The 16537-nt window shown below is 50.5% G+C and overlaps 1 protein-coding gene across 1 annotated transcript; it reads left to right on the plus strand.

The window, feature by feature from the left end:
- The first annotated feature begins 8405 nt into the window (after nucleotides 1–8405).
- Nucleotides 8406–8982, plus strand: LOC103697256 (polcalcin Cyn d 7-like). The gene has a single exon (XM_008779080.6). The coding sequence runs from the start codon at nucleotides 8475–8477 to the stop codon at nucleotides 8766–8768; it is 294 nt and encodes a 97-aa protein (XP_008777302.1). The 5' UTR covers nucleotides 8406–8474; the 3' UTR covers nucleotides 8769–8982.
- Nucleotides 8983–16537: the final 7555 nt, after the last annotated feature.

Here is a 16537-nt window from a genome sequence, read left to right on the forward strand (position 1 = left end):
GCCCGTAAGAAAGTTGTCCCCCAAAGGGGAGCTTAGGCCAATAGTCACATCGTCGCCAGGTTTTTCATAGTCATTGCCCTCGGACTCTGCCGAGATTCAGGCGAGCGGGGTTGGGGCCTGTAAGGAACACCTCGGCCTTTGAGGTTATCTTCACAAGTTGACATCGGAGTCTGGGCATGGGGGCTGAATTTGGCCCTTGCCCATAAGGGTTTATATGAGTTGTGGTGGAGATCGTCGGTAGACGAAGCACGCACAAGGTCAACGGGAGATTAATCTTACACCGACTTGTAGAAGCAATCCGACCTTGGCCAGATTAAGGTCCCGATTTCAATCGGGGTTTCACTGTCAATACGTAGATAAATATAACAAGGCGAGCATCAAATAGGATGTACCTTTTGTGTCTCCAAAATTGCGCCCCTCGTATCAGAGTAGGTGGCCTTATTTCCTCGCCAACTTCCGGAGTCATTCTTTGACTTTTGAGGAGCTCGGGCTTCTCATGAGCCCTATGGCGCCCGCCGAGGTTGAAGGGGTTTGGAGATGCTCCATCAATCTGTGACGCTTCCCGAGGTCGGGGGAGTTTGGGACTCTACGGCCGACCCTCGGGGCATCTCGGCCTTAGTCGAAGGATCGTGCGCCAGGTCGATGGGTCTGGGAACGCGCTACCGACCTGCGACGCTTCCCGAGGTCGAGGGAGTTTGGGACTCTACGGTCGACCCTCGGGGCATCTCGACCTTAGTCGAGGGATCGTGCGCCAGGTCGATGGGTCTGGAAACGCGCTACCGACCTGCGACCCTTTCCGAGGTCGAGGGAGTTTGGGACTCTACGGTCGACCCTCGGGGCATCTCGACCTTAGTCGAGGGATCGTGCGCCAGGTCGGTGGGTCTGGGAATGCGCTACCGACCTGCGACGCTTCCCGAGGTCGAGGGAGTTTGGTACTCTACGGTTGACCCTCGGGGCATCTCGACCTTAGTCGAGGGATCGTGCGCCAGGTCGGTGGGTCTGGGAACGCGCCACCGACCTGCGACGCTTCCCGAGGTCGAGGGAGTTTGGGACTCTACGGTCGACCCTCGGGGCATCTCGACCTTAGTCGAGGGATCGTGCGCCAGGTCGGTGGGTCTGGGAACGCGCTACCGACCTGCGACGCTTCCCGAGGTCGAGGGAGTTTGGGACTCTACGGTCGACCCTCGGGGCATCTCGACCTTAGTCGAGGGATCGTGCGCCAGGTCGATGGGTCTGGGAACGCGCTACCGACCTGCGACGCTTCCCGAGGTCGAGGGAGTTTGGGACTCTACGGTCGACCCTCGGGGCATCTCGACCTTAGTCAAGGGATCGTGCGCCAGGTCGGTAGGTCTAGGAACGCGCTACCGACCTGCGACGCTTCCCGAGGTCGAGGGAGTTTGGTACTCTACGGTCGACCCTCGGGGCATCTCGACCTTAGTCGAGGGATCGTGCGCCAGGTCGGTGGGTCTGGGAACGCGCTACCGACCTGCGACGCTTCCCGAGGTCGAGGGAGTTTGGTACTCTACGGTCGACCCTCGGGGCATCTCGACCTTGGCCGAGGAATCTGAGGATCACAAACGACTCGACGTTAGAAGAAATAATCATAATTATTGGAATGGTCGGATCATATGTAAAAAGGAGACCGAGTCCGCATTTTGGATTGTCTTGAACCCCTAGGGGTTTCATTGGTAGTACATTCGTAGATTATCGGAATTCCAGCTTCGCGGAATGGGAGTCCCTTCGAGGGATTTCAACTTGTATGCCCCGGGTCGTTGTACTCGGGCGATTTGATACGGCCCTTCCCAATTTGGGGCGAGCTTTCCCTGCTCAGTTGGCTGAGAAGCCTCGGCCCTCCTGAGGACGAGGTCCCCTACTTTGAAGAGCTTGGGCTTGACCCTAGAGCTGTAGTATTGGGCCGTTTTCTGTTGGTATCTTGCCATACGGACCCGGGCGACCTCTCGTGTCTCTTCGACGAGGTCCAGGTTGTTTCTGAGCCGAGAAGAGTTGAAGCCAGGGTCATAATGCTCTACTCTTGGAGAGGGGAGGCCGATTTCCAGTGGGATGACAGCCTCCGTGTCGTACGCCAGGTTAAAAGGGGTCTCGCCGGTGGGCAATCGGAACGTAGTCCGGTAAGCCCAGAGGACGTTGTACAGGTCCTCGATCCACTGTCCTTTGGACCGATCAAGCCTGGCCTTGAGTCCCTGCAAAATTGTACGATTTGTTACCTCAGTTTCTCCGTTTGTCTGGGGATGGGCGACCGAGGTGAAGCGGTGGTCGATGCCGAGCTCAGAGCAAAATTCTCTGAAGTGGACGTTGTCGAACTGCCGGCCATTGTCGGATATAAGGATACGGGGGAGTCCAAATCTATAGATAATGGACTTCCACACGAAGTCCCGCATCTTATGCTCGGTGATCCGGGCCACAGGTTCGGCTTCGACCCATTTGGTGAAGTAGTCGATGGAGACGACCAGAAATTTCCTTTGTCCGGTGGCCAGAGGGAAGGGTCCCAGGATGTCGATTCCCCACTGGGCAAACGGCCAGGGGGCGGTGATTGAGGTTAGCAGGGCCGAAGGTCGGCGTTGGATGTTGGCATTCCGTTGGCACCGATCGCACCTCCGAACGAAGTCCGTCGCATCCTTCTGGAGCGTGGGCCAGTAATATCCTTGTCGTAGGATCTTATGGGCTAACGCCCGACCTTCCAGGTGATTTCCGCAAATTCCTTCATGGACTTCTCGGAGGGCATAGTCCGCCTCAGAGGGGCGGAGACATCTGAGGAGGGGAGAAGTGAATGATCGACGATAAAGCCTATTTTCGTATAGGACATACCGTGGAGCTTGACGCCTGATCTGGCGAGCCTCAATCTCATCTTGAGGGAGGGTTCCGTCCCGGAGATAACGGACGAGCCCGTCGATCTAGCTCGGCTCGAAGTCGATGCACATGGTGGGTTCGGGTTCCTCCGTGCTGGGTGTCCGAAGATATTCGAGCGTTGTTCCCTTGGGAAGCTCGCCCATGCGGGAGGTTGCCAATTTGGACAGCTGGTCTGCCCTGAGGTTTTCCGCTCTGGGAATGTACTGAATACTGAAGGAGTTCAGGGCAGACGTGAGTTCCCGCACCTTTTGGAGATACTTTTGCATGGATGGCTCTTTAGCTTCAAAGTCTCTTTGGATCTGGTTCACTACCAGCTGGGAGTCGCTGAAGGCTTTTAGGTCCTCCACTTTCAATTCTTTCGCCAGCTTGAGCCCGGCGAGGAGAGCCTCGTATTCAGCCTCGTTGTTCGAGGCTGGAAATTCGAGGCGCAAGGCTTGCTCGGCCACCACTCCATCTGGACTGGTGAGGATGAGCCCGGCTCCGCTACCCCCCGAGGTTGAAGACCCGTCCGAGTGTAGGACCCATGGTGGCCTCGGTGCTTCCTCCGTGGATACGGGAGGCAACTCGGGGTCGTCCGGCAGGGTACATTCCACGATGAAGTCGGCGAGTATCTGAGCTTTGATGGCCGGCCTGGGCCGATATTCGAGGTCAAATTCCCCGAGCTCGACCGCCCATTAGGCGATCCTCCCCGCACGATCCGACCTTTGCAGTATTTGCTTCATAGGCTGGTCGGTCAGTATAGCTATTGTGTGGGCTTGGAAGTAAGGCCTGAGTCTCCGAGCCGAGATGATGAGAGCGAAGATGGTCTTCTCAAGCTTGGAGTATCGGGTCTCAGCATCCCTGAGAACCCGGCTGGTGTAATAGACCGGCCTTTGGAGCTTGTCCTCTTTCCGGATGAGGACTGAGCTCACTGCAGCTGGGGAGACGGCCAGGTATAAATAAAGGACCTCGCCCTTCTGGGGCTTGGTGAGCAGCGGGGGAGAGGCCAGAAGGCTCCGGAGCTCTTCAAAGGCTCGCTGGCATTCTTCTGACCACCGAAAGTCTTTCGGCCGCTTGAGGCTCTTGAAGAAAGGGAGGCAGCGCTCGGCTGACCGAGAGACGAACCTTCCCAAGGCGGCAACCCGCCCTGCAAGCCGCTGCACCTCCTTAATTGTTTTCGGAGGCGCCATTTCTTGCAGCGCTTGGATTTTCTCGGGGTTGGTTTCAATTCCACGTTGGGTGACTATGAAACCCAGGAATTTGCCCGAGGTGACTCCGAACGCGCACTTCGCCGGGTTGAGCTTCATTCGGTATCTCCTGAGCTTGGAGAATGTCTCGTTGAGGTCAGCTACATGGTGCTCCACCGCTCGGCTTTTCACCAGCATGTCGTCCACGTAGACTTCCATATTTCGGCCAATCTGATCTTTGAAAATTTGGCTGACTAGCCTCTGATAGGTGGCTCCAGCATTCTTCAGGCCGAAGGGCATCACCTTGTAGCAGTAGGTGCCCTTGTCGGTAATGAAGGCCGTCTTTTCCTCGTCTTCCGGCGCCATTCGGATTTGATTATACCCTGAAAAGGCGTCCATAAAAGTTAGCAGTTGGTGTCCTGAGGTGGAGTCGACGAGCTGGTCGATGCTCGGAAGGGGGAAGCTGTCTTTCGGGCAGGCCTTGTTCAGGTCGGTGTAGTCCACGCACATGCGCCATTTCCCATTGGCCTTCTTTACGAGGACTACGTTGGCGAGCCAGTCCGGGTAGGAGACCTCCCGGATGAAGCCGGCTCCGAGGAGTTTGTCCACCTCCTCGGCCGCAGCCCGTTGTCGTTCTGGGGCGGAGCCCCTTTTCTTCTGCTTCACAGGTCTGCTAGTTGGCTTCACCTGGAGCCGATGGACCATGACCTCAGGGTCAATTCCTGGCACGTCCGCGGGCGACCAGGCGAAGACGTCAGCGTTGTCCCGCAGGAAGCTGACGAGGTGGTCCCTCTCGCAGGCGCCAAGGCCGGAGCCGACCTGCACAGTTAGCTCAGGAAAATTTTCTCGTAGTGGAACTTGAACAAGAAGCTCACCGGGCTCTACTTGCTTCTTCCAAGGGGTGTCCCTCGCATCGAGGGTTTCTATGGGTAATGAGGGGTCCGTTGGCTGAATCGTTGCCCCGGTTGGTCGCTTTACTCCGTGGGCCGCCATGTAGCATTGCTTGGCAACCAGCTGGTCTCCACAGACCTCGCCTATTCCTTGGCCGGTGGGGAACCGCATGAGCAGATGGCGGGTTGAAACTACGGCTCGAAGGGCGTTTAGCCCCGGGCGCCCAAGGATGGCGTTGTAGACCGAGGGCAGACGGACCACCAGGAAGTCCGTCCTCACAGTGCTCTCCCGGGGAGCGAGGCCAACCGTGACAAGGAAGCTAGCCTCACCTTCAACTGGGACTGAATCCCCAGTGAACCCAACCAGTGGGGCATTAATTCTCCGGAGATGTCCTTCTGGCAACCCCATTTTTTGGTAGGCATGATAATACAAAACGTTGGCTGAACTTTCATTGTCAACTAGGACATGCTTTACATCAAACCTATTTATAATCATAGAGATGACCACAGCGTCATCATGAGGGGTCTCGACCCCTTCTAAGTCCTCGTCCGAGAACGAGATGACTTCATCAGTGCGTGGGCGCTTCGGGGGTGCTCTCTCGGCGGCCGTTCCTGCCGAGGCCCTCCCAATCATGTTGATGGTGCCGGCAATGGGCCTGTTGTCGTCCGGATTCTCGGACGGTATGGTATCTCCGCCGGCCTCCTTTCCTCATGTCGGTTCCTCACGAACCGGTTGAGTACTCTCCGACGGATGAGTGCTTCTATCTCGTCCCGGAGCTGGAAGCAGTCCTCCGTGTCGTGCCCATGGTCCCGATGGAAGCGACAGTACTTCCTGGGATTACGGGGAACTCCCGTGTCTCGCATAGGAGGCGGGGGTCGGAAGAAGTCCCGACCCTCGATTTCCATCAGGATCTCGGCCCGGGGAGCATTGACAGGCGTGTAGTTTTCGTACCTCCCCGTGTACGTCTGAGGCCGTGGTGGAGACCTCGGTCGAGGAGGGGTCCTCTGCTGAGGTCGTCCCTGCTGCCGGGGCGGGCTCCTCAGCCGGGGGAGATTCTTCTCTCGACGGGAAGATCGACTCCTTTGTCGGCCGCGTTCCTCGCGGCGTTTCTTCTGCTTCTTTGAGGCGAGCTCAATTGCTCCCCGCCTGGAGGCGACCGCCTCCTCGGCCTTGGCGTACTTCCGGGCTCGGGCCAGCATCTCGGTGAAGTCGGCCGGGAAGCTCTTCTCGATGGAGAAGAGGAATCGGTAGGAGCGAACCCCAGTCTTCAAAGCCGACATGGCTATTGACTGGTCTAGCTCGCGAACTTCCCAGGTGGCGGCGGTAAAGCGGTCCAGGTACTCCTTAAGGGATTCCCCCTCCTTCTGTTTGATGTCCAAGAGGGAATCTGACGTCCGTCCTTCGCGTCGGCTGGCAGCAAAATTAGTGGCGAACTGCCTGCCGAGTTGCTCAAAAGAGGATACCGTGTTCGACTTCAGTCCAGAGAACCAAAGCCGAGCGGTCCCTCGGAGGGTTGCTGGGAAGGCCTTGCAAAGTATGGCTTTCGAGGACCCTTGTAGGGCCATGAGGGCCCGATAGCTCTCCAAGTGGTCGAGAGGGTCGGTGATTCCGCTGTAGGGCTCTACCTGAGGCATTTTGAACCTCGCGGGAATCGGCTCGTCCTCGATCTGGCGGGAGAAGGGGGACATGGTAGTGAACTCAAAGTCTCCCTCTTGCCTCGCCTTCTTGCTGTGGAGCGCCGCAATCTGGAGCTCCAGATGCTCAACTTTTCGGTCGAGCTCCCCCGCCCGCGGAATTGTTGCCGTGATCTGCGCCGGTTCGCGGTGGTCTGGGGCTGACTCAGCCTCAGAAGGCTGGGGTCTTCTGTTGAAATCTTCCCCCGGTAGCTCTCTCTGGGGAGAAGTCCGCTCTTCGTTGTTGGCTCTGGAGGAGCCATGCAAATTCTGGCCTGGGAGAACCGGGCCGTTGGGAGGAAATTCCGACAGGACCTGGGCCTGCGGGGGAAGCGTTGGTAAAGCCTCCTCGCGCCGTAAGCCTTGGACGGCGGCGGCCAGGGCCTGGACTTGCTGTACCAGGGCATTGAACTGTTCCGGCTGGACCTGAGGAACTGGGTCAGCCGGAGTTGGAGAATTCTAGACGGAGCGTCCAGGACTTTGCGGGGGACGCCGGGAGATGTTGGAGGCTCCCTTGCTTCTCAACTTCATGATCGCTACTCGGGCCCTTCCTCTAGCGCCAACTGTTGCTGGAAATTGGACCCGGGGGCGATCGTCCGTCGAGGAGGGGGAGCTGTCGGCGGACGCGAGGGAGTGGTGATGCGTCGGCGGGCGGCGTCCTCTGTCGGGGTGCCTGCAGAAAAGCCGGTGGTCGGGTCTTCCGGCGCCGGCCCTCCGATGCTTAAGTCAGAGGGGGCAAAATAGTGTTCAAAGAAAATGGGAGCAGTAGTGTTTTTTCTCTCTCTCTCTGTTCCCCCCCCCCCCCCGCCCGCCCTTGAGAAGCACGGTTCCCTTTTATAGGGGGGGGGTTTACCTGCGATGTGACCGGACAAGGCCGTCGTACAGCTCGGCACGTTGCTTGATCTGGCGCACGGACAAGTAAATAATTACACTGATGTCGGAGGTAAGGCCGTCGTACGACCCGAGCCGTTACGCGATCGGGTGAATCATTGCATTGATGTCGGCGGTGAGGCTGGGGTCAGACTTATCATGGCGGACAGGACTCTGCCGAGCTGATTTGCCGTAGAGAGCTGAGGATCCGTAGATGAAAGGAGCCATGCGCATTAATTGTTGCGTAGGCCGAAGATTCACATTAATTGTTGCGTAGGCCGGAGATTCACATTAATTGTTGCGTGAACTGGGGATTTGCCGGGATCATGTGTAATAAATGCTGGGGCAGTGGCAGGATATGGCCCTTGGCCGGACCTCGGAGAGGTACGGCCGCGGCAGGTGGTTGACAAAGACAAGCCTTTGAGGTCGGAAGTCCTCTAGGTCGGATGATCCGGGATCGGACGTTCTGGGGTCGGGCGCCGACCTCAGTCGTCCGGGGTTGCCGACTGCGTAGTCTTCCGGTGGAAGGGTTATTGTATTACTGGGGGAAAACCGTATTCCCCCAACAGCTAGTTTAGAAATCAACCTTTATTTCCAAAAAAAAAAAAATCTCCTATGATATACCAAAATAACATGCTTATTATAAAATTCTTCAGCCTCCTATCTTGACTGAGATAAACCAATATCTTCTTTGAGAAGCCGATATAGATATTTCGCAGTTGTTAGGCCTGACACTATGACCAAACTTTCCAGGCCACTTGTTTCAGATTCGATAGCTTACCCATTACTGTGACTTCTATATCCATAAAGCTAAATTTAGCCAAGCATCTTAAATATTCTTGGGAATCCATTCCTAACAATTATCTACGAAGGCATAGGGAGCTTTCCGCGCATTACTTTAACAAGACGGAATAAAGTGATCAATAAGTGTTTGGTTTATAAAAAGAGAGAGAGAGGCTTCCAAGACCATTGCAGATTTGAGGAATTCACCGCAAATACAACGGTGATGGCCATCAGGAACAACGTGACCACCACCACCCGGTCTTTGGACGGGGACATGACTGTGGAAGAGTTCAAGGAGTGGCTGAAGAGGTTTGACACCAACAAGGACGGGAGGATAAGCCGGGATGAGTTGCGGAGGGCCATCCGCAGTGTCCGCGGGCGGTTCAGTGGCTGGAAGAGCAACCGTGGGATCCGGCATGCCGACACCGATGGCGATGGGCTCCTTGATGATGGGGAGATTGACAACTTGGTGGAATTCGCCCAGAAGAGCTTGGGTTTGAAGATTGTGGCCTACTAACTCTAAGCACAAGGACCAAGACGGTAGAAGAAAATAAGTGTTACTGTGGTGATGGTATCTTCTAGATATGAAGAATATTTTGGAAGGGCTTGTAAGCTTTAAGTTACGTGTTATTTTGTTTATTGCACTTGTGTGATATATAATCTATGCTGGTGCAGTCTGTTGGATGGCAGTCTGCATGCACTACTAATCTACTTGAATTTGTTTTACTTGATATGGTTGTTGTTTCGGCTATTACTATCATCATCAGCAGCAACATCTTTACAATATTAAATGAAACAGTGATAAAGATGAAACAGCTGCATGGTTTCAGTAGAGGGCTGTAAAAAAAAGAGGGGGGGGGGGGGGGGGGGGGGGGGGGGGGGGGAAACACGTGAAAAAAGGTTAAAAAACTTGCTACTGTTCTTCGTTTCATTTTTCTGATGAAATGAATTGATGAACAACTCCCATCTCTCTCTCTCTTTCTCTCTCTCTTTCTCTCTCTCTACAAAAAGGTTTGAAGCACTTGTCAATCAAAGAAGCAAAGAGGATATAATGTCAACACATATTACCCCAAACATTACCATGACATGCCTTTTTTACCCTCTAAAATCAATCATGTCCACAATATGTCCAAAATTTGTTGCATAAAACAATTTGTTGGCAGCAGTAACTTAATCCAAAACATTTGACCGGTTGATAAAATCAAAGATATCAAATGTTTCCTCTTGTTAAATAGTTGAGGCGTAACAAGCAATGATTTTCTCGTTTACCATCCTTTTAAAAAAGGGGAAGGAGTTTCACATGTATTGTAATTACTTGAGTCTGAAATCTAAAAGATGCATTGCTCAAAGCTCGAACAAGAACCTCCTGTTGTTAGGCAAAGAGGTATGACCACTGAAGTAACCCCCAATTCAAGCTTGATGCTGTTTATTCTTACTAAGGAGCATAACTAACCATGTTTTGATATCATTCTAAACAGGAAATGCAGTAGAGCATAACTCAACTGGTTGGCACCTCTCTCCATAGCTCATACACAGAGGCTTCAACACTATGGTGCCATTCACACCCTATTCTCAATCTAACTAGGATGCATCTTTTGCAAACAACTGCAATAGCTCGGGACCTCATCCAAAAAAGCTAATCATAAGATATTATTTTAGTTTCTTTGTGCTACATAGGTACCAGAAGATCTCCTAACATATAAGCTATGTGGGACTAAATCTACACCAATACAGGCTCTAACATATACTTTGTTTAAGTCCTAACACTACAGAAAAAAAGTACTTTTCGCGACTTTTCTCTGCCGACGCTAAGTAAAAGCGTCGGTAATTTTTGCTAAGCGCCAAAATTTACCGACGCTTTATAGTACATCTGGCCTAAGACGACGCTTAGAAGCGTCACAAAAATTATAAGATTACACCGACGCTTTTAAGCGTCGGCGGAAGCCGAAAACTTTCCAACCAAAGCATCTCCCTTTTTTTTTTCTTTTTTTTCCTTCCAACGACGCTTTAGAAAGCGTCGTCGGAGGCCATATCCCCCCTCCCCCTCCTCGCTGCAAATTCCTCCCGATCCCAACCCATCCAGCCGCCCCCCTCCCCTTCTCTCTCCGCCGCTCGCCCCCTCCCCTCCTCTCTACAAATCCCCTCCCCTTCTCTCTCCGCCGCTCGCCCCCTCCTCTCTACAAATCCCCTCCCCTTCTCTCTCCGCCGCTCGCCCCCTCCTCTCTACAAATCCCCTCCCCCCTCCCCTCCACCCTCCCGATCCCTCAAACCCCCTCCCTTACAAATCTCTAACCCTTTCCCCTTCTCTCTCCGCCGCTTGCCGCCGCTCGCCCCCTTCCAAGAAGCGAGAGAGAGAGAGAGAGAGAGAGAGAGAGAGAGAGAGAGCGGCCATGCTTCATAGACAGTTCGATGGAGCTTCTTCCCTCTTCTCCGGCGTCGGCTTCATGCCTTCTTAGGCCACCAGGCCCCCGATCCCTCCTCCTTCTCCCCCGCCAAGGTACCCATTGCCTCTCTCTCTCTCTGTGTGGAGATCACGATCTCGATGTCTCGACCTCTGAATCCTTGTTCTCGATCATGCTCTCAATCTCAGATTCGCAGGGCTCAGGGCGCCGTCCCGCTGACCGTGAAGCAGATCGCCGAAGCCTTCTCGCCTCGCTCGAGGACGAGATCTGCGCCCTCCGGTCCTGGCAGTCCCGCCCGGAGCCAGAGTCGGGCTCCCCGGACTGGATCTGCGCCGGCCTCGCCCGGATCGAGTTCCTCCACGCCTCCCTCGACGACCTCCACCAGCTCCCCCAGGCCCAGGACACCCTCCACCGCCGCTCCTCCACCCCCTGGACCGACCGCCTCCTCGACGACTTCCTCCGCTTCGCTGACGCCTACGGCTCCTTCCGATCCATCCTCATCTCCCTCAAAGAAACCCAGTCCAAGCTCCAGACTGCCATCCGGTGGCGCGACGAGGCCCGGGTCGGTTTTCCCCTCAGGTTGCGGTAAGAAAATATATTTTTATATATTTTTTTTCTTTAAAAAAAATTTATGACGACGCTTTAAAGCGTCGCTAACTTAAAAACAGTAGTTAAACCCGACGCTTTAAAGCGTTGCTAGATGGATTATAGCGACGCTTTTAAGCGTCGCTAAAAATAACCTTTAGCGACGCTTTTCAAACGCGTCGGCAATTTTTTTTCCACCCCGACATAGCCGACGCTTTGGCGACGCTTTGGAAAGCGTCGGGACGAAAATTACCGACGCTTATAAGCGTCGGTAAAAGCCTTAAAAAGCGTCGCCAAAGCCCCTATTTCTTGTAGTGTAACATCCTTACTACGCTAAAGGTCCAAATGTAATTAAATTCAATTACAAATACTATGATCGACTCGTGATCAGCCCTAAAAAAACACATGCTGCTATGTCCCCTATTCTAGATAGGCCATAAGTTCGGTCCATTAATACCATTTGTAACGATTTAGAACCTTACCTAAAAAGCAACCTATAAGTTCGGGCCTCTCGGTTTTACTTCCACTGATAATGATCACAAGGTCTGCAAGCTGCAAAGATCTATCTATGGACTAAAGCAAGCATCTTAAAGTTGGAATACTCGTTTCAACGATGTAATCAAATCGTTTGATTTCATAAAAAACGAAGAGGAACTATGTGTATACAAGAAGGTCAGTGGGAGGGCTATAGTATTCCTGGTATTATACATAGATGATATACTCCTGATTGGAAATGATATTTCCATGCTCACATCGGTCAAGTTATAGTTGTCTAAGGAGTTCTCCATGAAAGACCTAGGAGAAGCATCCTATATTTTAGGGATTAAGGTCTATAGAGATAGATCTAAGAAGATGCTCGGACTATCACAGCAATTGTACATATGGTAAGTGCTGAAGAGGTTCGGTATGGAAAACTCTAAGAGAAAATTGTTACTCCTTAGGCATGGGATAAATCTCTCCAAGAAGATGTGCCCCAACACAACTGAAGAGATTCAGCACATGAGCAAGATCCCTTATATTTCGGCCATAGGGAGCCTCATGTATGCCATGCTGTGTACCCGACCTGATATAGCACATGCTGTGAGTGTCACGAGCAAATATCAATCGAATCCAGATGAGGAGCATTGGATAGCTATGAAAAATATCCTTAAATACTTGAGAAGGACTAAGGATATGTTTTTGATCTTTGAAAGAAGATCTAAGTTAAAGGTAGAAGGATAAATTGATTCAGATTTTATGACTGACCCTGATTATAGAAAGTCTACATTAGGATATGTATTCTTATGCAATGGAGGATCGGTAAATTGTAGATTCTACCATGAAAGCCGAGTACATTGCCATATCGGAAGCTGCAAAGAAAGCATTCTGGTACAAAAAGTTTGTCGAGGAGCTAGGTATCATGTCATCAGATGCCATAACACTTTACTGCGATAACAATGGCGCCATAGCACTAGCTAAGGAGCCGAGGTCTCACTAGAAGTCCAAGCACATAGAGCGGCGATTTCATCTAATACGTGATTACCTCGAAAAGAAGTATGTAGAGGTGCAGAGAGTAGACTCCACAGATAACATGGTGGATCCATTCACTAAGCAGCTGAGTCAACAGAAGACTAAAGCCCATCTTGAGAAGATGGGGCTTAGATGCATGTCTGATTGGCTTTAGTGCAAGTAGGAGATTGTTAGAAATATGCCCTAAAAGCCAATGTCGCTGACGCATATTTATAATCTAGGACATAAATTTGTACTTGACCCTTATTATTCATTAATTAGATTGGGCATTATTTTCATTCATATTTGGATGAGTCCATGAATCATCTAAGGAATTAATAAGATGACACATATTCTCATGAGTTGAGAATTTGAGGCATGTGTCATTAGTGATTAATTCCTAAATGCTTCTGATCGATAGATCATCACGAGGACGGTGATCGATCCGCCGAGATCAGTACACAGATCACTTAGTCAGATGGATGAGTCTTGAGTCCACGGTGTGGGGACACTGAAGTGATTGTACAAGTACTTGTTAGAGAACAAGGGTACTGAGCGTGATCAAAGCAAGTAGTCATATGGATGTCTATCCACTCATCAGTGACATACTTATTCTGCAGTTGTATGACTGGTCCTTGACCTACGGTGCCTCAGCTATTCACTGTGAGATTGTTGTAGTTTGACGAGTACATAAACATAGGCCCTAGCCATTCGGATCCTTGTCGTATAGATTGGCTGCAGTAGATTCACTATAGGAATAGGAGTGCATCTAGAGGGGATATATCAACCTTGATAGATTAGGAGTGATCCTATGTGATTTATGAGACTAAATTCGATTAAATTTCTGACCAGATATTCTGGAAAAAAAGTTTTTCAAATCTCGAACTAGAGTCAAATAAATCTTGCATATGATAGACGATGGAGTTTGACGAGTTATCCATAATCTTCGTCCTATCAGGATCCATGATGGAGGGACTGTATCATACGTTAACTGCACTTAGGGTTCATACATTCCGTTCTACTGGGTTGCCACTACATACTGCTAGGTGTCACTGGTAGATTGTAAGACTCACGGATATTTATCTGATGATCGGTAAATTCTGATGAGTAGAACTAAAATTATTTCAGTCCACTAAAAAGTATTTCGGTGATATTGAGATGGGGATCTCAATATATCTCACTAACAGTCAGAATAGAACCTACGAGGTCATACACATAGAGGATTTGATTAGTCAGATTGTCGTAATTGTGATTTAGAATCATAATTGGTGTCAATTATCAATATGATTGATGATTGAATTAACCCACTAAGAGTTAGTGAGTTAAAAGAAGAAGAATTAAGTGGAATTGATTGCAATTGGGCTGATTTGATGAGCCAAATCAAATTGGGTTTAACCTAAATTGAGTTGGGCTCATGATTGGATCAACCCTGATTAGATCAGGGTATATTCTTGGAATATGCCTTAAGTCATGTTCACACCATGCGGACTTTAATGTCCACATGGCATTGTAGGATGAACACGCATTAAGTCGTATTCACACCATGCGGACTCTAAAGTTCGCATGGCATTATAGGATGCATAGCGCCCCATCTACTTCTCCTAATATGATTAGGAGTTAGCCTAATTAAGAGACAAGTCCTAATGTGATTAGGACCCATCCAAGGCGCCATGAAAAAGATCTAAGTCCAATGTGATTAGGCTCTAATCTCTTGATCCAAGGACACATGTGATGCATTGATTTGAGGCGCCACATAAGAGGATTCTAATCCTCTTGATCAAGGCGCCATGGACACTTAGCATTGATCCAAGGGTGGGCGGCAAGGAAAAGTTTATCTCTTGATTAAATAAGCCTGGAAAAATCCTAAGCCACCAAGTATAAGAAAGAGGGAGGGGAGGCGTATAGGAGATCATTGAAGTCTCTCCTTCTTCACGCCTCCTCCCTCTCCCTCTCCTTCTCTTCTCCCATGGTAGCAAGAGGGGTCCTTCTTCCTCTTCCACGGCAGCAGGGAAAATCCCTTTCCTTCTCCTCTTCCAATGCAAGCAAGCAAGGCAGAAGAAGAAGAAGAAAAAGTTTCTTTGTTGCCCAGAGATGGTCACCCAAGAGGGGGGTGAATTTGGTGTTTTAAAACTTTTTGTCTAATTAAAAATAAAACACACAAATGTATGAACTAGAGTAAAGATAGAGGTATGAGAACAGTCAATCGCAAACACAAGGTTTTATAGTGGTTCGGAGCTTCCACTGCTCCTACATCCACTCCCCAAAGCACCTTTGGGAATTTCCACTATAATCCAAGATTACAGTCCGGTAGTTTTGCGAGTGCACTACCCAACTCGTTGTTTTACTCCGGGCTAACAACGAACCCTACAATCCCCCAATTTCACCTAGGCTTGGGATGCCTTTCCCTTGTTCCAAGTCCCTTGACTGGAACAAGCACAATAATGAAAAGTTTTACAAGGATTTAAAAGCTCTTAATGAAGCAAATATAGAAATGAGAAATATTAAAACCCGGAAGAACCCTTTTGGCCGTTGGAAGCTTGGGGAATGATGGTTCTTCCGATGTGGATCGCGTTGGCTTGAATGTGAGCTTTGAATGCCAAGTGGGAGTGAGTGGTTAAGCACGAAATCAGTTGGGAAAACTTGAATGCACTTGATTTCTCCTCTTGAAAGCTCTAACTCCCTTGAACCTCTTTTTCTTTCTTCTCTCTTGAATGATCTTGTGTTGGGTTGGTGAGAAGATATGGGAAGGCACTCAAGATCTCCCTTTTATAGACCAAAAAGCAAATATAGCCGTTAGACACAAAGATATGGAAGTTTGAAATTCAAACAAACCTGAAAAAGTGTGTCAGTCGCATCCCAGGCGCTCCGGAGACGTCTCTGCTTCAACGCGAGACGTCTCGGCTGTATAAACTTTCTTTTGATGTTGTTTGGGGTCGACTCTGCGCTTTACGGGGACGACTCCGCAGAAGGACTCTTTGACTTCTTGTTTTTCTGTTTTTCTGAGAGAGTCGACTCGACACTTTACGGGGACGTCTCGGGATGTTTACGCTTTTTGCATGGGGACGACTCCGCTGCCTCGGGGATGACTCCGTTGTTTTATCTCTGAAAAATATGTCCTCTGGAATTCTCTGAGAGAGTCGACTCCGCTCTTTCAGGGGACGTCTCGGCAGTTCTGTCAACGAAAAACACGCCCTCTGGAATACCCTGAGAGAGTCGACTCCGCACTCTCTGGGGACGACTCCGGAAGTCTGCTTTTTACTTGCGGGGACGACTCCGCTTCCTGTGGAGACGACTCGCGTGCATCCTTTGAAATCGGCCTTTCTGCCGCCTCTGAGAGAGTCGACTCTGCAGTGTCGGGAGTCGACTCCGACCCTGCGAGACGCCTCGCCAGGTGCCGGGGACGTCTCCAGACGTGCCAATTCTTCCTGTTTGTGCCAGAGACGTCTCTGAGACGACCCGGAGACGTCTCGGCTGTCCCTGATCTATTTTCTTCAACTCAAAAATTCTTCAATAAATTCTTGAAAAATATGGAAACTTGTCTAAACATTTCTTAACAATATTCTTAGTTAATCACCTGAAATCCTCAAGTAAATTGTTAAGATAAATGGAATTAAACTCTAGTGTTTTGTATTCATCAAAATCCATTAGGGGGTCAACAATCTCCCCCTTTTTGATGATGACAAAACACTGAGTATATGCAAAATTCGAAATTTAAACATATACACAGTATTTGATCAGATGTACAAGTATTGTGTTTTGGTTAGAGCTAGATACAGTGTGCATAATTCAAAATAGTCAATTTTCAGTTTTT

Source organism: Phoenix dactylifera, chromosome 7, assembly GCF_051530095.1.
Source record: "Phoenix dactylifera cultivar Ajwa chromosome 7, Ajwa_hap1_PhDact_Kaust_v1.1, whole genome shotgun sequence".
NCBI classification, from domain to species: Eukaryota; Viridiplantae; Streptophyta; class Magnoliopsida; order Arecales; family Arecaceae; genus Phoenix; species Phoenix dactylifera.